Raw genomic sequence first — 18,993 nt, forward strand, 5'->3', positions numbered from 1 at the left:
GCTGCCACTTGGCTGTCACTCTCACCCTGCAGGGCTCCTGTGAGTGCAAGCCTTATGTGGAGGGTGTGGCCTGTGACCGCTGCAAGCCCCTCTACTGGAACCTGTCCCCAGACACGCCCTACGGATGCGCTAGTGAGGGCCGCACTACTATGCACCTAACACCTGAGTGGATGGATCACATTGCGCTGTATGTAATACCTCTGTGTCTGTGTCTGTTTATCAGGTTGTGAGTGCAACACTGCAGGAACAGTGAGTGGCGTTGCAGAGTGTAAACAGGTAAGTGGTTTGGTTTTATAGGTGTGCTTTATGACACTGTGAGGCTCAAACACACTACATTAACCTGGTATTTCACACACACACCTTTTATCACACTGGCTTTAACAGTCAGGCATGCATGCATGCATGCAAAGACATAATGTGCATGCTTTTTTAAATCTCTACTATTGCCAGTTGTACGTTTTGAATTCTAACAAAAATCCCTCAATATCCCTTTCTACTATCCCCCTATTAGAACTCTGGCCAGTGTTTCTGTAAACCCAACGTGTGCAGTGGAACCTGCTCTGTGTGTAAAGAGGGGTATTACAATCTGCAGAATGACAACTTCTTTGGCTGTCAGGGTAGGTCTTCATCTGACAGGTTTAGCTATGTAACATTAAGCCACTCCAATACAATTGATTTGTGATATAACACCTTTCTCTTGAATAACGAAGGTGTTTTGTATCTGTTCCTCTGTATGTTGTGTGTGCGTGTGCATGTGGTTGCGTGTGTGTGTGACTATGTGTGTGACCCTCTCAGGATGTCAGTGTGATGTGGGAGGTTCAGCTGGCATGTCTTGTGGAGATCGGAATGGAAGGTGCCGCTGCAGGCCCAATGTGGAAGGACTCAAATGCAACAGGTAAGTAATACCTGTTCCAGACCAGGTTCAACCTTTTCAGAATCAGAATCAGGTTTTATTGGCCAAGTAAGTTTGCACAAACAAGGAATTTGACTTGGTGAAGTAAAGTGGCTCTCAATGTGCTTACACAAAATATACATTACAAAACAAACAGTGCAACAGTGCAATGGTCTAAGAAGTAAGAAATATATACACATACACTTATATCATCTGCCATTTCTTAGCCATCTCGGTGATAATTGTGAGCTACTTCTGAATCCCAGTGACTTGTACAATGGAAATTGTGCAATGGCGCTGAGGTAACTTTGGATGCTTGTGAAGCTTGTAGCAGCGCTTGCGTTGATGTTGTCCCTGTCCTCTACTCCCTAAGGCCACGTCCTGATCACTACTTCCCTGACCTGCATCACATGAAGTATGAAATTGAGGACGGCACCATGCTGGATGGCCGCCCAGTGAGGTTTGGCTACAACCCGCTGGAGTTCGAGGGCTTCAGCTGGAGAGGCTATGCCCAGATGTCTCCTGTCCAGGTAAGGCTCCACCCCGGTGGCCGCAGCAGAACAGCAGAACTAAGCCTTTCATCGCTTATATGGTTTTTACAATTTTTATATTCACTTTTTAGGGAATTGAAGCTTCTAAAACTTTATGTGTTATTTCATGATATCAACTTAAATATGTTTATATTGTAAAGAGTCAGTCACTGGTCTACTTTATCATTACTAACATGATTTGTTTTATAGTTTTAACCTGTGCATAATGTGGTCTGCTTAGTTATATGATATACATATAATGTTTTCATTGTTTATAATGTATGATATAAATGTAAAATGCAATGTTTGGAAAGATTTGTGTTTGATAAATGTGTCCATACAATTGTAGCCACTGAATAAATCCCATACTATTATGTAAATTCCTGTGGCATGCCTGTGAACTTGGAGCTTGAATGTTAATGATGTCCTTGTGAAAACCTCCCTGGTGTTTTGTATTGTGCCATTGTGTTGGCTAGCCTGGCTTAGTAGACAGCTCTGTTTGGGTTTGAGTGATGGATGGGGCAATGCTGGGCCAGCTGCTATCTGTAGACAGCTAGAGTGTGTTGTTTTGGGGGGGGGGGGCAGTATGCTGTGAATGGCTGCGTTATGCTATAGAGGTGTATGCTGGTGGTGGTATTAAGGATTGGCTTTGCTTTTTTTCTTTTTGTCCTTGTCTTGTATGTCATCCCTCTCTGTGGCTCTCTCTCTTTATTTTTCCTCTATCTCTTCCTCTTTTCCCCTTTCTCTCTCTACATATATCTATCGGTCTATCTACCTGTCCATCTCTCTCTCTCTCTCTCTCTCTCTCTCCATCTCTCTCTCTGTCTCTCTCTCTCTCCATCTCTCTTTCTGTCTCTTTCTTTCTCTCCATCTCTCTCTCTCTCTCCATCTCTCTCTCTCTCCATCTCTCTCTCTCTCTCTCTCTCTCTCTCCATCTCTCTCTCTCTGTCTCTCTCTCTCTCCATCTCTCTCTCTGTCTCTTTCTTTCTCTCTCTCTCTCTCTCTCTCTCTCTCTCTCTCTCTCTCTCTCTCTCTCTCTCTCATGTTCTGGTGGCCGTGCTCTCTAGCCCAGGGTGATGGTAACAGTGGCGGTGAGCCCTCCAGAGGTCTTTCAGGTGGTGTTGCGCTATGTGAACCGCGGCCCGGTGGATGTGCAGGGCAGGGTGGTCGTGCTGGAGTATGGTAGGAACCTTGCGTGTGGGAATGGCACCTCTGCTCCTCCCCTCCTACCTTTTCCTCTCTGCTGCATTTTCTCCCCTCCGCACCTATCCACCTAGGTCCCCATCTCCAACTGTGGTATCGGTTTGTGACTCCGATTGGTTGATGGGGACAGGAAATGGTTTTCTCTCATGAGCTGGGATTGGCTGTTGGCTGTGCCGTTCGAGCAAACCCTCCTATCCCCACCCTGTAGCAGCTCCTTCCCTAAAGACAGGTCTTTAACCCAGACCCTGTTATCTGTTGTCACCTCCTCCCCCTCTTCTCCTCCTCCTCCTCCTCACCCTCCTCCTCCCCCTCCTCCTCCTCTCCCAGAGCACAGTCAAACTGACGGTGCATATAAATGAGGCCGACGGCTCCCTCACGCTCTTCATCCTCAGATATGTAAACACTGGCCCTGCCGTGTCCAAGGGTAAAATCAAAGCCTATCAGACGAGCAGAAGAGGTATGTCTGACAGGAGGACTAACCAGTCACATCTCTGCTCAGGATGCAGTTAGTTGGATCAAATCAATCTCATAGAACTGGGAAATTAGATCAGAAGTGTGATTATGACTTTAATCATCTACCTAAAACTGCTAGCTGGCTGTTGGAATGTTTCATTTGACAGTATGTTGCTAATATGGAAAAGATGTAGGTACAGTCATTTTAACAGATTTGCCTGAATAGTATAAGGGGTAAAAATGAAATGACATATTTAGGAACAGGAATGCCTACACTAAACACCAGATCTGTATCCAGTCTAACCCCTCCGTCTCTTCTTCCACTCCTGCAGGTCTGGAGCAGTCCAAGGAGATAGTGTTTGCCCCCAGCTCTGAGCCTGCCTTTGTCAGCATCCCCCAGAACAGGTTTGTGGAGCCCTTTGTGCTGAACAACGGAACCTGGACCATCATCATCGAGGCCGAGGGCATTCTGCTGGTGAGTTTGCCACACATGCGGTAGCAGCGAAAGCTTGTGGCGGAGCTATTTAGCCCACTCCTTTACTGGCTCAGAGTAAACAGAAGAGGGTAAAATCATCTCTAAGTGGCTGTTTGTTTATGCCTGAGTGCTTAAGTGCACCTTATTCAGGTTTCTCAATTACCTGTTTTCTCTGACTCCCTCTTTTTCTCTGTCTGCCTCCTCCAGGATTATCTGGTGCTGTTGCCCAGTGCGTATTATGAAGCCCCCATCCTCCAGTTCAAAGTCACCGAGCCCTGTACCTACAGTCCCTCCCAGGATGCTAGTCAGAAGTAATGGCACTCTAAATATTCATACATCACAGTCTATCCTATGTTTTATAATGTGCTTTTCCATGTCATCTTTATTATCCGTGTTCTGCTGTATTATGGTTGATGACTAATGGGTCATTTGACATCTTGTCCCATCTGTCTTGCTGTTCTAGCTGTCTGCAGTATCAGCACCTGTCGCTGGAGGAGTACCTTTTCATCTCCGGTAATGATGCCAGCTGCAGGTCAGATAACCACCTGCCCCGGCCCTGCCAGAGCGAGAAGATCACCCAGAGACATCCCACCATGGCCATCTGCAGCGGCAATGATGTAAGTGTGTCTGCGCGCTGGTCTGTAGGTATAGATGTATTTGTGTGCTTGTACATGTGTTTATGGGTTGATGAGTGTGTCCAGGAGTATGTATCTGTTGGTGTGTTGTTTTTATTTATTTATTTATTTTTATAAATACCTTTATTGGTTTTTATTATTTTAGCACACAACCATACTTCAAACAAACACTGTTGGTGTGTTGTTAAAGTTAGAGTATTGTTATTATGTTATTATAACTATACTCCAATTTGGCCTTATCTGAGTACACCTGACTCTGCTGCTGCTTTCTGCAAACAGCAGCATTTTCACCCGTGTTTGTTCCCCTCTTCCAGATTAATGTGCAGTTGATTGGCCAGATGCACGCTCCAGGAGACTATGCCATAGTGGTGGAGTACGCCAGTGAGGAGGAGACCGCCCAGATCTTTACCGTCACCGTCAACTCGCCCGGGGAGCGCACACACCAGGAGCGCATCACTCTGGCCCACTGCAAGTACAGGTCAGTGTCAAAATGCACCTCTCTTGTGTGTCCTTGCTATGTCAAATGACGTTTGTGTGTTTGTGTGTGTGTGTGTGTGTGTGTGTGTGTGTGTGTGTGTGTCCGGTGTGTGTGTGTGTGTGTGTGTGTGTGTGTGTGTGTGTGTGTGTGTGTGTGTGTGTGTGTGTGTGTGTGTGTGTGTGTGTGTGTGTGTGTGTGTGTGTGTGTGTATTGTGTGAGGGATTATAAACGTTTTTTTCAGATAGCTGTTGTGTGCTCTTGTGAACATCCTCTCTGTCTCTGCTTGCCCTTAGTTTCCTGTGCCGAGCGGTAGTTGTGGACAACCAGAACCGTGTGGCTGCCTTCTCCCTGTCCACTGAGATAGATCTCCAGTTCATTGCAGACAGAGCAAATTTCTTCCTGGTGAGAAAGTAGCACTTCACATGACCTGCAATACAAGTTATTACATAACATGTTACATACATTTTGTTACATAAATATGTTGACTGACTGACTAACTGACTGATTCTTATTTTTTGTTTTTTCTCCTAGTACAAAGTCTTCCTCATCCCCAAGAAAGAGTTCACCATGGAGTACCTGGTGCCCAAGATCCACTGCATCAGCACACATGGCCGGTTCTTACCTGACAGGTAATAAGGGGTTCTCAGCAGTTGTGAGTCCCTCGTGTATAACACACAGCTCCTGGAATAAAGCAGTGTGCCTCTTATTTCCAACTACCAGTATTTTAATCTTAAAAAGAGTGGTGCCACATTCAATAAATACCTTTAAACTGCATTACATTGATTCTCATGCCCCTCTCTTGTTCTTCTATTGTGCAGTGGCTCCTGTATCCCCTCACGGTTCCAGACCCCACCTAAATCTCTGTTATTGAAGGATGGCCAGGCGTCTTCTGTCCAGGAGCCCATCCTGGCCTCTCCCTCTGATCCAGAGACCGTTGCTGACTCCCCTCACTGGCCCGCCAGCGACCGGCCCTCCACCGCTGCTGCAGAGAACACCGACCTCATCCGCCTGGACTCCACTCAGGTGCGCTCAGCTCCTCTAGCACGCCATCCACAGAAAAGACACCACGTGATCCTCTTTCCATCACACTCTGGATGAATTAGCATTGCTGTGGCTAACATTTGTTAGCGCGCTTAATATTTTTTAGTTCTATTCTATTTATATATTCTATTGTATTGTTGTTGTGTTATATGTTGTCCCTCGTGGCACCAACAGAATTTCGTTGTATGCAAATACAATGACAATAAAGGTTTTTCTTTCTTTCTTTCTATGATCAGAAACATCTAAGTACTAAGTACCAAACCCTAGACAGCAGAGCTTTACATGGCAAAGTCCAACTGAGTGGACTCCTCCAGTCTTTTCTCGCTCGTTTCGATAGAGTTCAGTGTCTTAATCTCCTGTTTTCCCCCCTCAGAATGCTGTGGTGTACTCCACCCGCGTGACCGAACTGGGCCGCTACGTGTTCATCCTGCACTACCACCAGCCTGATCACCCCACCTACGCCACACAGGTTTACGTCAATGGCGGTCGCATCTGGCAAGGTCAGCTCCCTGCTGTCACACAGCCCACTGCACTGACTCTATGTACGTGGAGTAATGGTCTCACTAGGTCTCCTACCTCACACATATTCTTTTTTTCCCCCCATGGCTGCTCCTCCATCCTCTTCAGGTCATGCCAATGCATCCTTCTGTCCCCACGGATACGGTTGCCGAAGCATTTTGATCGCAGAGAACCAGATCATCCTGGACGTGACGGACCATGAAGTGATTGTGAGGGTGCATGTTCCAGAGGGCAAAACGCTCTGGCTGGTAAGTGACTCAGGCACGGGGCGCATGGATTAAAATGTATACTGTGTGTGGCAAACGACATGTATCAACTGGTATCTCAAGTAGCCAATTTTCACAGTGGGTTATATTAAGAACACTATAGCCCTATGAATTCGAACACATCCATATGAATGAATGTTATTTATCATGCACATATATAACAAGTGTTGTTGCAGTTGTTTGCATGTGTGGCTGTGACCTGACTGAAGTTGTGTGTGTTGTTTTTGTTGTAGGACTATGTGCTGGTGGTCCCAGAAAACAGCTACAGTTCCAGCTTCCTACACGAGGAGCCTCTGGACAAATCCTATGACTTCATCAGCAACTGTGGACAGAACAGCTTCTACATTGAGTACGACTGCCAGTAGTACTAATAGAGACAGTCCTTTAAAATGTATTAAAATTGGGTTAACATGTCACGGGTCTGAATCTTGTTAAAAGAAAAGGATCTTGATCCCAGGGATCCAAGTTTCTTTAGATGTTGGACAACTTCTTTTAGGATTGAATTCAAGACAAACTTGAATATCCCTTGTTGTTTCTGTAAAGCCATATAAAGAAAAAGACATTAGGGACATGCTTACATTTTCCCAATTAGATCGTAATTTGTGTTGGATGCAATGTTTATAGGTTATGTTGTCTTGCATGGTCAACATCGTAATTCAGCCGGTTAACAACCAGTAAAAAGAATATCCCTGGGGAGAGACAGAGCTCACTTACACTGTAATGGAAAAAAACGCACTCCCCGTTTTGCAAAGCTGCATCATTTCATAATGTATTTCATCTTTAAAGAGATAAATGTGTAAAGTATGTGTATTTTCTAATTCATTTCTTAAATGGCTCCTAAAACTCCAGGCTCTTAAAACAGCAGTGCATGCTTCTGTCTGCTCACGCTCATGCTCTGTCTTGTTCTGCCCACTTCCCTTCGTCCACTCGTTCCAGCATGGACAAGTCCTCGGCGTTCTGCCGCAGGTCGGCCGTGTCTCTGTCGGCGTTCTTCAACGACGGCGCGCTGCCCTGCGGCTGCCACGAGGTTGGCGCCGAGAGCGACTCCTGCGAGCCCTTCGGTGGCCAGTGCAGGTGCCGGCCCAACATCATCGGCCGCGACTGCTCGCAGTGTGCCACCGGCTACTGGGGCTTCCCCAACTGCAGACGTAAGTAGCAGGGGCGATAGAGTTGATGGAGGGAGAAAGGGAAAAAACAACAGAGAAGTTGGTTTAGAAGATTTTTGATGTTTGTTTTTAGCAATTGTGAGCATGTGTCTTATCTGTAGGCAAGAGCTGTATTTGTGGTTGTGTGTGTGTGTACATGTGTATGTATGTGTGTATGTGCCTGTGTTTGTCTGTCTTTGTTTTCCTTATATGCTATTTACATGTGTATGTGTCTCTGCCTGTCTTCAGCATGTAACTGTGGGACTCGTTTGTGCGAGCCGGTGACTGGCGAGTGCATCTGCCCCCCGCGGACCCTGCGGCCCGAGTGCACCCAGTGTGAGCCCGAGACCTTTGGCTGCCACCCGCTGGTGGGCTGTGAGCTGTGCAACTGTTCCCGACCCGGCATCACCTCCCAGGACATCAAATGTGACTACAACAGCGGCCAGTGCAGGTACAACACCTGACCTCCACGGTCACGGCCAGTCGCTGTCAGGCTGAGGGATTGGGCTCTTAACACTGAGTCTCACAGAGTCTGTTAACATCGGTGTGAAGAAGTGATGAATGGTGGAGTTAGTTACGGGTGTAGCTACAGTCAGTTATTTCACTTCCATCGCAAGAATAGTCCAGCTTGTCTGTCTTCATGCAACTGTTAAAATATTTTGCCAGTCTTTTTTGTGCACCCACTAAACCCACACACAGAGAACCACAGACACACACACACACACACACACACACACACACACACACACACACACACACACACACACACACACACACACTCATCTACCCTCTTCCCTGGCTTCCCATATAGTGTGCCTGGGAAAACACAGTGTGCTCACATCCTCTGTCATCTAGCCCGGAATGTCAGACCCTATTTTTACTTCCCTCATAATAAAGCACTTCAAATCACCAAACTAGGAGAGGACCGGCCACTAATCATCAGGGCAAACAGTGCGATGGGAGAGCTGCCATCTCACCCCAGTGCAGAGAGGCTTTGAGTCATACTTGGAAAGAGTAGACGGAGAGATGGAGGGATCAGCAGAGGGATGAACCCTAGAGAGTCCCCTCCTCTCCTCTCTCTCCTCTCCTCTCTCCTCTCTCTCTGCTCTCGCTGTCTATTCCTAATCGTCCCAATGCAGAGAGATTCCACAGAACAGTGCCACATTCCCCAGGCACATTCCCACTCCGCAGCAAGGAATCTACTGAATCTGTCCAGACAAGACAGAAGGTGGTATGCTGCTTCAGGTCAGAGGACCTGAAAATACTGCTGACTTGCCACTGAGGACACAAATGTGCTCATAGGCCTACAGATACAGAACTTGTGTGAAACATGTGCGCACGCACATCCACACACGTCTGTTATTTCCCGAGACCTTTGTCTATTTCCGGCATTAGAATGATTCCCGAGAGCTGTCTGTAAATGTTTTCAATCTATTTTTTGATCAATGTTTTTTTTGTGCCCTCCCTTTGTGACCCTGCAGATGCAAGAACAACGTCATTGGGCGCCAGTGTGACCGCTGTGCCCCCGGTTTCTATGGCTACCCCAACTGTAGACCATGTGACTGTAATGATGCCGGTACAGAAAGTGATGTCTGTGATTACCACACCGGACGCTGCCTCTGTAAGGTGGGTCTCACTGATGTCTCTCAATCAAACCTGTCACCATGTGTCCTTCAGGAAAATAAAGTACATTCTGCTGGGAATAAAGGCACCTACAGTAGGCCTGACAGTAGATGAGCTATTCTGCCTGTATCAATGCCCTGTCTTAGGTCCTCTACAAACTTTCAATGATACTGCAAAGTGAATTTCAGGGCTATGCACCGTCTAATAACAGTTGAACCTTAGGTTGACCTGTTCCATCTCCCATCCACAGGAAAATGTGGAGGGCTCTCGCTGTGACCAGTGCAGGCTTGGCACCTTCCACCTGGACCCTACCAACCCCAAAGGCTGCACCAAGTGCTTCTGCTTCGGAGCCACAGACCGCTGCCGCAGCTCTGACAAACGCAGGAAAGAGGTAGCAGCAAAAACCCTACAAAGCCTCACTTCAGAGGAGCAGTCCGCTCCTGTATACTGTGCAGTCACACACAACAGAGCACATCCTGCAAAATCTGTAGAAAAGTAGAAAATCTGCCTTAGATCTTTTGTTTAATTAATGTAATGTCACACTAATGTCACGTCATGCATCTCCGGCAGAACATGAACATGATGGACTGGGTGCTGCTGAGAGGCGACCGGCAGGAGATCCCCGTCTCCGTCTACCCCGGACAGGACCTGGTGGAGGCCGACCTCAGCGACGTCCCCGATGTGTACCAGGACCTGCACTGGCATGCCCCTCGCACCTACCTGGGGGACAAGGTGAGACGGTGACAAGTGAGCGTGAAAGAATCATAGAGCAGGGGGCAGAGAGGTGAGCGCAGTGTCCTTAGGCGGACATTTGGCGGTTATGAGGCAGGGGAACTCTTGATCCCTCTCTCATATTGGCATGGACCACAGGTCTCCCCCTGGCTATAAATCTCATCATTGCCCCAGTTCAACACACATTTGCATACAAGTCTTCAAACTTCAATAGGCACACAGTAGCTCCAGGTGTGTGTTGTTAAGGTGACGCAAGGTCTGCTCTGTGATGCAGTTTGACATAGTGCCATTCCTCTGCATGTAGTTACAGGATATGACAGGTTTACAGGACAATCTCAGAGTTGAGCGTTTTAGTGTTTTCCTTTAATGTTAACTGAGAAGACAGCTTACTTAAACTGATTCCTTATCCAGGAGCTGATCTCGATGAAGCTCCTGGATGTACTCGGGCTCTTGTTACCCTTGTCTGAGTCCCCTTATCTACTGCGTGACTGCTCTTAGCGGCTGCTCTTAGCTCTAGCTCTAGGACGTAGACTGTATGGCTGATAGCAGATAGCAGCAGGTCGAGGTCAAATGTAGTGTGTGCGGGACCAGGGCATAGTGGCGATTGGCTCAGGAGATAAGGCACGCTTGTTTGATGTGAGACATTCTTAAGACTTAACTTCAATCCGTGGGGCGAGGTCATGGTTTGTCCTTTGTTCTGGTACCGTGATGCTGTAACCAATCAACTGTGCTTTTGTTTTGTCATCTTTTCTTTTCTTTCGTGCCCCCTTTTGTGTACCCCTCTCCCAAACTGTTCCACTCTCCGCTCATCAACCCTCAACGTCTGTCAAACCTCTTTTCATTCCCCTCATCTTGTCTTCCTCCTTGTTGTCCAGGTGTCGTCTTATGGAGGCTACCTGCGCTACCGCCTACACGCCCAGACCATGGCTATGAGAGGAGATACTCTGTCCCTGCCTTCAGAGGCTTCTCGCCCTGATGTTATACTCAAGGTACTTCAAACCCACGGCCACCTTCTCCTCCCCCCACTCTCCAACCTGAACACAGAGACATTCTCTTCTCAGTAACACTGTACCCAAAGGCATCTGTCTTCACATGCTCGTTTCCTAAATTAATGCGGGTCTTGGGTTTCATTAGACTTTCAAAAGAGAAGAGCTCACTCAATGGACTGTTTAGCCCAGGACTAATCCCCTTTATGGGAACCCGAGCCTGTACTGTATGGTATGTTTACCTTAGATGTCATGTGTAGTTATCACATTCAACAGTGACTTCATCAGTCTCTCTGTGAGGTTGTTTTTGACCTTATATGGTCTGTCTGCCCTAAATGTCACAGTGAGAGGTCTCCCTGGTTCTCTCATAGGGTATGGTTTTATTAAAATACACTTGCTAATCGTTTGTCTGTGTGTGTGTACGTGTGTGTACGTGTGTGTGTGTGTGTGTGTGTGTGTGTGTGTGTGTTCATGTCCAGGGGAACCAGATGACCCTGGTGTTCATGGAGAGAGAGTACCCCACTCCTGAGGATCCCCACGAGGGCATAGTCCACCTGGTGGAGGTAATCAACAACACACTGCCTTCATTTCAAACTATCACGTCTCTGGTCATCCCATCCAGGCTGATTCTCCTCAAAGGGATTGAGCCTCTAAACTTTTGACAAATTGACTTTTTTAAGTGAACCTCTCCAATGATCTCTTGCTCATGTTGTTAAAAGCCATACTCTCTTTTGCTTACATTTAACAGAGTACGATTCAGGCTCTGCAGTGCTTGTGGGTGGTTTTAGGGATGGAAACGTGCTTTAGTCTTTAGTATTGTTGTTTACCAGTGATGGTAAAGTGTCTCTCTCTCTGTCTCCGCCTATCAGGGAAGCTTCCGGCATGCCCAGACAGGTAACGTGGTGTCTCGCGAAGAGCTGATGATGGTGCTGGTGGGTCTGGAGTCGCTGCAGATCCGGGCGCTGCACTCTCAGTCGGCCGAGGCTGTGTCGCTCCGCGCCCCCGTGCTAGAGGGTGCCGACAGCCTGCCCTCGGGTCGCCATGCCAACAACGTGGAGATTTGCATGTGCCCAGCTAACTACCAGGGCGACTCCTGCCAGGTATTGCTGAAATAATTAGCAATAAACAAAAATGGATAAACCATCTCATAGCTAATTATAGCATCACATTAGTAATGGGAAACTTAGTCACAGTGTGTGATTTCTCTCACCCCGCCCTCTCTTTGTTCTACTGCAGCAATGTGCTCCAGGTTTCTACAGAGACACCAAGGGTCTGTTCTTGGGCAAGTGTGTTCCCTGCCACTGCAATGGCCATTCAGACCAATGTCTGGATGGGTCTGGAGTTTGTGTGGTGAGTCCATTAGTATGAATGACTTCATTATCATAGATAAGTTCCTGGTTCTTTTACAAGATAGGTTCCCTTGTGTTGGGGGGGGGGCAGTTTCAATTTGAGTTATTTGTTGAATTCAGATCAGTTAAAAATGATAAATACAATATCATGCTGCTCAAAAACTCAAGGGGGTAGCATCTGTTATTTTGACAACTGCAGTGCCGAACTAATGAAGTATTTTACGAGGATAAATGTGTGATGATTAGATTTGTGATCTGACCAGTCATTGCTACACCCCGTGACTGATGATGATGGTAATTACTGGGTTAACCTCTGCTCCGTCAGAACTGCCGGCACAACACCGCAGGAGACCACTGTGAGAAGTGCCCGGGCGGTTTCCTAGGTAACAACAGCGTGGAAGGCCAGGCCGTGTCTTGCACCAGCTGCCCCTGTCCTCTGCAGGTGGCCTCCAACAAGTCAGTACAGCTCTCACATCTCCTCTGGTTCTGTAATTATCAGAGCCTCCAGCTCTGTCAGATACCCTTAGTGAAAGAATCCTTGTTCAGTTAGTTCAGTCGGACAAAACCCACTCCCTCAGTCTTCCTTTTTGTGGGGTTTATCTTTACGTCACCCATTCTCAGTGTTGTATCTGTTTTGAAAGAAGTCAGACACTGTTAACTGTTAGAAATGTTTGAAGCACTTCTTCCAAGTTTAGCCCCCTGCTGAAAATGACAATGTATGTGAAGTGATTGCTGTCATTGGGTCATGGGGCTTAGTGTTTTTCACAAATATTTGTATTCCATTCATTCCCTTCTCTCAGCTTTGCCATTGGCTGTGTGGAGAAAACACATCAAATGCACTGCCTGTGCATGCCAGGGTATGCTGGACACAAATGTGAAAGGTCAGTGTGTATCTCTTTATCCCCTGCTAGTTTGGTCAAGCTGCTCCTGCTTTAAGACATCTGGTAGCTCCCAGCAGGTGATCACCACGGTCAGCGCCTCTGCTGCTTGCACTGAGCTCAGGAAGGTACCACACTAGTGGAGCTCAATTAGACTTGAATCATTCACATTCAGTTCACTTCAGCAGTCCTTAGTGGGTCCCATCCTTCATCTGACACTCTTAAGTCATATTCTGTCATACTTAAGTCATATTTAAATCATAATCTGACCCATTCACAATACTTCTGCACTCCAGGTGTGCTCCTGGTTTCTATGGAAACCCCATGGTGATTGGTAGCACGTGTCTGCCCTGCCGGTGCCATGACAACACTGACCCCAACATGCTGTTCAGTGACTGCCACCCTCTGACGGGCGAGTGCCAGGGCTGCATGCACGACACGGCTGGTCCCCAGTGTGAGATCTGTGCCCCAGGCTTCTACGGAGATGCTGTCATTGCCAAAAACTGCACCAGTAAGACCCGTTAGCCGAGAGCTTAGACAAAATGAGTATACTAACAAATTCAAACTAATCAATGTTTGTTCACATATAGTTCACATATGTTTGCTGGCTATATTCTGATGTTTTTCTAATAATAATAAATATCAATACCCAGAGTGCAACTGCTCCCCATGTGGCACCGCATCATCTGACCCCCACACTGGCCAGTGCCAATGCAAGTCTGGTGTGACTGGAGACCTGTGTGACCGCTGTGAGGTGAGTTGAAACCATCCATTCGTTTCCTTAGCGACCTGTATCCTGTACAGATGCTTTTCAGGGTTGGCTTTGAGTTAGTGTGCAGTGAGGCCCTTTGTCTCATATTTCCCTTCCGCTTCGATTTCTGCTTCTGTTCAGGATGGCGCGTTTGGCTTTGGCTCCTGCTCCGGATGTCAGCGCTGTGACTGTGAGGCCTCGGCTGCCCTCCAACAGCCCTGTGACCCCAAGAGTGGCTCCTGTGCCTGTCAGCCCGGAGCCAACGGGCCTCACTGCCGCCAGTGTGCTCCAGGATACTGGGATTATGGCCCTAATGGCTGCAAGAGTGAGTCCCCCTCCCAGTGCTCGTAGTAACAAGCCTTACTTGGCTTAAACATACAGCAAGCGCTTCACTTATTCAGGGAATAAGCTGTACAATTTGCAAGAGCAGAATTACCTGTCATTGCATGACCTGAAAGTACTGAGAAGACCTTGTTATGCATTGACATTTGTTTGTCTGCGTGTGTGTGTGTGTGTGTGTGTGTGTGTGTGTGTGTGTGTGTGTGTCTGTGTGTGTGTCCAACTCCCTTTAGAGTGTGCATGTAAGGCGGGCCGATGCGACCCCCGCACAGGAGAGTGCAGGTGTGCAGATGGCCTCACTGGGAAACAGTGTGATACCTGCATCAATAAGCACAGCGTGCTTGTTCAACGTGGAGACATGTCGTACTGTGAACGTGAGTACAGCCCTAGAGACAAAGAGACCGAGTGAGAGTGAGAGAGGGTTGTTATGGTAACTGTGCTAATGTTGTAATGTGTTTGTTTTTGTGGCAGCGTGTGATACCTGTGTGATAGTTCTGCTGAAGGATCTCGATGCGATGACCCAGAACTTCAACTCTGTGGCCCATCAACTCACTAGCCTCAATGCCAGTTCCATCGCCTGGGGCCAGTTAAACAACCTCAACACATCCATTGAGGCCATCGCTGTGAGTTTTCACATGCTTGCAAACATATACACATGGTCAACACATGCATACACACTCTCTCTCTCTCTCTCTCTCTCTCTCTCTCTCTCTCTCTCTCTCTCTCTCTCACACACACACACATACTCTCTCCCACTCATTCAAAGCACATATGCTGGGACAGAAATACACACGCTTTACCAACAATGAGCATTACATTCACTCTGCCCAGAATTCTACATATTTAGCTTTGCTGACTGAAAGACTCGTTTTCCCAGAATGCCATAGAGAACTACAATGGCAGCCTGGATGTGAGCAGAAGTCGAGCCGACATGCTGGACGGAGAGCTGCAGAACATCAACTCTGATATTGATGAACTGGAAACAAAGGTGTGCAGTGTGCTTAATTCCACTTCTAGTGTCTTATCAGTTTGTTTGTTTGTTTGTTTGTTTTTTATCCAAAAAACGTTTTCTTGCCCTTTTGTCTGTGGATGGGTCACAGTATAGAGAGGCTGATCTGAACTCTAATGTGTGTCCTATACTGTAGGCTGCTGTGACGGGTCGCAAGGGCGATGACCTGGAGAGAAGCACCACCTCCACCCACAGGAGGGCAGAGGACCTTCTCAGCTTCATCAAAGGCATCATGGGAGATGTGGATGGTACGACACCCAACACTGCATTCACCAATGACCGCAAATACTCACACATCCACCCTAGAGTCTGCTACACACAGAGGATTCAGTGGCATCACTCAGAAGCTCTGTTCAAATAATAAACAATGGAAACTCACTAACTTTAAAATGGTTGAAGAAACACAGTTTTGCACATTTGAGCTTTATCATCTAAGAAACAAATACAACATGATATACAGAGTATGGATCATGTTATCAGGTGTGGTAATCGTGGAGCAGCTTAGCATACAAGTGGACCAGACTTGACAAGTCAGATTTTTTTTTTTTTATCTACCATTACAACTTTCTGTCTCTCCCGGCCCCCTCAGACATCATCAAACTAGTGAACCGCACAGCCATGAACGAGACGTCGGAGGAGCCTGAGGAGGCCCTGTCTGAGAAGCTGGCCGAGGTGGAGGCCATGCTGAAGGAGATGCGCTTCCGTGGCCTGGACCAGCAGCGGAAACTGGCCGAGAACGAGAAGGAGGAGGCCAACACACGTGAGTGAGAACTTCACACACACACACACACACACACACACACACACACACACACACACACACACACAAACACAGGCTCCACAGCCAGACCAATCATTGTTTGTCTGTTTGGTTAAAGAGTAGAATGGTAATGTTAAGGTTATAGGCTGACTGTAATGCTTTTGGAAAGTGCTCAGTTTTTGGATTGTTTTGATTGATTTTTTTTTATGTCATAGTTATTCTCTTTCTCTCTCTCTCTCTCTCTCCCTCTCTAAGTGCTGGACCGGGTCAAGGATGATATGGCAAACCGCACGACTGCTAATGAGGATAAGGTTCAGGCCATCAGAGACTACCTGAAGAAGTTCCATGACCAGCTCATGGACCTGAGAGACGCGCTCAATGACGCTGTCAAGGACACGGCCAGCTCCACCGAGATCAACAACCTGAACCAGAAGATGCTGGAGGAGATTCAGGTACTGTACACACACACAAACGCACATAAACACACAAAAGCATCAATCAGTTTGCTCTAACCTGAGTGAGAATCAGCTGTGTGCTGGCACAATTGCATCCTCTCATAAAAAGACCTAGGGTTAGCCAGAGTGTCTGGCTCCATATTGAAGATGTCTGTGTGCTCCTCCCTCTTCAGGCAAAACTGGCGGAGCTGAAGGAGAAGGAGAAGGAGGTGAAGGACCTGCAGGAGATGGCCGAGGACGATGTGGCTCAGGTCAACGACCTGCTCGTCATGCTGCAGGACTCTAAAGAGGTGGGTCCTCCACACTGTCCTCAACACACTGTTCTGTGCAGCAAAGACTGACACAATCACACACACACACACACACACACACACACACACACACACACACACACACACACATAAAGAACCAAAGCATACCTGCTATTATATCAATGCAATCAGCATTAATATATTGATCAGACTGCTGAATGGTGTTGAGGGAGATAGCATTCCTGTGAATAGATATGCACTTCTATGGCAAGCTGTGTTAAACCTGTCTAATACCCTTCATTCTCCTTTGTCAGGAGTACGAGAAGCTGGCAGCCCAGCTGGATGGAGCGAGTAAGCCTCTGGCTCAGAAGGTGCAGAAGTTTGCCCCATCTGCCACCAAAATACCCCTGGTGGAGGCAGCAGAGAAACATGCTGAGATGCTCGATGAACTTGCTCGTAACCTGTCTAGGTGTGTGTGTGTGTGTGTGTGTGTGTGTGTGCTTTGTCTCACATAAATCTCAGTATCTCAGTATCTACAGTCGGAGAGCTAGTCTTCCTTAAATCACTTTCAAGATTGTTTTGATTCTGACGCTGTGGTTGCATTCTGCTCTGTGCAGCGTGATCGCAGGGAGCAATAAGGACGGCTTCATCCAGCGCGCCTTTAACGCGTCCCGCGCCTACACCAACATCATCGACAGTGTGAACGAGGCCGAGGCCGCCGCCAATCAAGCCAACAAAGCAGCCATGGATGCCCTGGAGGTAGGGAACACACACAACACAAACATACACACAGACACACACACACACACACACACACACACACACAACACAAACATACACACAGACAGACACACACACACACACACACACACACACACACAAATACGATCACTCTAATTCCTCTACGGACTAGAACAGACAACACACATAAGCACTTAACAGAAATGTACAGACTGTACATATGTACAACCTTCATTTCACTCATGCAAGTATACGGACAGTCAGAAACACCCCGTTTTAATTGACTGCTATAGTATTCTCACACAGGTTGATGGACAGTCAGAAACACCCAGTTTAAATTGATTGCTATAGTATTCTCACCAGTGTTGGCATTTGTTTCCTCTCCGCCTTTCCTGCAGAATCTGAAGAACTTGTCTCTGAAGCAGCGGGCGGAGGACATGAAAAACCAGAGCATTGAGTTTGTGGAGGATGCCACCTCTCTGCAGAATCAGCTGGAAGACGGTAGGAATGCAGATATTTATATAAGTCTTTCTTTCATGTTATTTGTGTGAACAAAGTCCTCAAAGTGGCCTGTGTCAGTCTCAGACAAACCCACTCCATTGGCAGATGTTATGGAGCAGTATTTTTAACTTGGTGTTTGAGATTAACTGTGCACAAATTGGGATTGGTTTTAATGACAGATGTGAAGCCCAACCTTGACAACCTTAAGGACCGTCTAAAGGAAGCCAAGGACAAGCAGAAGACATTGCAGGAGGATCTGGATACGATACAGCAGAGCCTAAACATGACTGCAGGTAAACAAGGAGGCATTTATTCTCAGACTTCCCAGAACATCCGCTCCCTCTCGTTTCCATCACAGCACATTCACCAAACAATGTATGTCACCAGCATTTGATGTTTGTATGTTGTGGCTGTTCCAGATGACACTGCTGACACTATAAATGCAGCTAAGAGTGCGGCGGAGCAGGCCAACAGCACCATCGCCCAGGTGGTGGACACGCTGGGACCCATCAAGGAGCAGCTGCAGAAGTGGCAGGACCAGTACGGAGACTCCAACACCACCACTGATGACATTAACAATGCCCTGATGGAGGCCAACAAGTCAAGTGCGTTTCATCTGTGTGTGTGTGTTTTTGTGTGTGTGTGTGAGTTTTTGGGAAACACAATCAAATGGCATTTAGACTGTGGACTCAATGTTTTACTAGGGTGTCCTTTAAGTTTACCACATTCATTAAATGTATTTCGTTTCTCAATCTTTTTGCATGAATCTTGGTAATTCTATGGTGTAGTTGCATGAGCAGATGGTTTTGTCATGTTTCAGTGTGTGTGTGTGTGTGTGTGTGTGTGTGTACCACTAATCGTCCCACTCTGTCGCTACTCACAGTGAGTGCTCTTGGAGACACCATCCCTCTGCTCTTGAAGAAACTGGACCGTCTAGACTCGGTCCAGATGCCCAACATCTCTGAGAACATCCTGCGCATC

General features: G+C 47.2%; 1 protein-coding gene across 3 annotated transcripts in view; it reads left to right on the forward strand.

Moving 5' to 3' along the window:
• lama5 (laminin, alpha 5) overlaps positions 1–18,993 on the forward strand; it is a 66,088-nt gene that overhangs the window by 37,908 nt on the left and 9,187 nt on the right. For all 3 annotated transcript variants that reach the window (XM_031566269.2, XM_031566270.2, XM_031566268.2), the window contains 43 exons: positions 33–132; positions 224–276; positions 512–617; positions 796–895; positions 1,266–1,422; positions 2,490–2,604; positions 3,411–3,553; positions 3,761–3,864; positions 4,017–4,170; positions 4,503–4,666; positions 4,960–5,068; positions 5,198–5,295; positions 5,485–5,689; positions 6,081–6,207; positions 6,335–6,474; positions 6,726–6,841; positions 7,429–7,640; positions 7,887–8,088; positions 9,119–9,263; positions 9,511–9,651; positions 9,831–9,992; positions 10,868–10,981; positions 11,458–11,541; positions 11,848–12,078; positions 12,215–12,328; positions 12,653–12,783; positions 13,128–13,208; positions 13,502–13,716; positions 13,859–13,959; positions 14,098–14,281; positions 14,529–14,669; positions 14,767–14,918; positions 15,173–15,283; positions 15,441–15,552; positions 15,894–16,064; positions 16,320–16,516; positions 16,693–16,809; positions 17,085–17,239; positions 17,388–17,529; positions 17,910–18,012; positions 18,192–18,305; positions 18,432–18,617; positions 18,896–18,993. The exon at positions 18,896–18,993 is cut by the window's right edge and continues 39 nt beyond it. In XM_031566269.2, the coding sequence (XP_031422129.1) occupies positions 33–132; positions 224–276; positions 512–617; positions 796–895; positions 1,266–1,422; positions 2,490–2,604; positions 3,411–3,553; positions 3,761–3,864; positions 4,017–4,170; positions 4,503–4,666; positions 4,960–5,068; positions 5,198–5,295; positions 5,485–5,689; positions 6,081–6,207; positions 6,335–6,474; positions 6,726–6,841; positions 7,429–7,640; positions 7,887–8,088; positions 9,119–9,263; positions 9,511–9,651; positions 9,831–9,992; positions 10,868–10,981; positions 11,458–11,541; positions 11,848–12,078; positions 12,215–12,328; positions 12,653–12,783; positions 13,128–13,208; positions 13,502–13,716; positions 13,859–13,959; positions 14,098–14,281; positions 14,529–14,669; positions 14,767–14,918; positions 15,173–15,283; positions 15,441–15,552; positions 15,894–16,064; positions 16,320–16,516; positions 16,693–16,809; positions 17,085–17,239; positions 17,388–17,529; positions 17,910–18,012; positions 18,192–18,305; positions 18,432–18,617; positions 18,896–18,993 (5,907 nt within the window). The remainder of the gene's footprint in view (positions 1–32; positions 133–223; positions 277–511; positions 618–795; positions 896–1,265; positions 1,423–2,489; positions 2,605–3,410; positions 3,554–3,760; positions 3,865–4,016; positions 4,171–4,502; positions 4,667–4,959; positions 5,069–5,197; positions 5,296–5,484; positions 5,690–6,080; positions 6,208–6,334; positions 6,475–6,725; positions 6,842–7,428; positions 7,641–7,886; positions 8,089–9,118; positions 9,264–9,510; positions 9,652–9,830; positions 9,993–10,867; positions 10,982–11,457; positions 11,542–11,847; positions 12,079–12,214; positions 12,329–12,652; positions 12,784–13,127; positions 13,209–13,501; positions 13,717–13,858; positions 13,960–14,097; positions 14,282–14,528; positions 14,670–14,766; positions 14,919–15,172; positions 15,284–15,440; positions 15,553–15,893; positions 16,065–16,319; positions 16,517–16,692; positions 16,810–17,084; positions 17,240–17,387; positions 17,530–17,909; positions 18,013–18,191; positions 18,306–18,431; positions 18,618–18,895) is intronic.

This window comes from Clupea harengus, chromosome 4, assembly GCF_900700415.2.
Source record: "Clupea harengus chromosome 4, Ch_v2.0.2, whole genome shotgun sequence".
NCBI lineage: Eukaryota > Metazoa > Chordata > Actinopteri > Clupeiformes > Clupeidae > Clupea > Clupea harengus.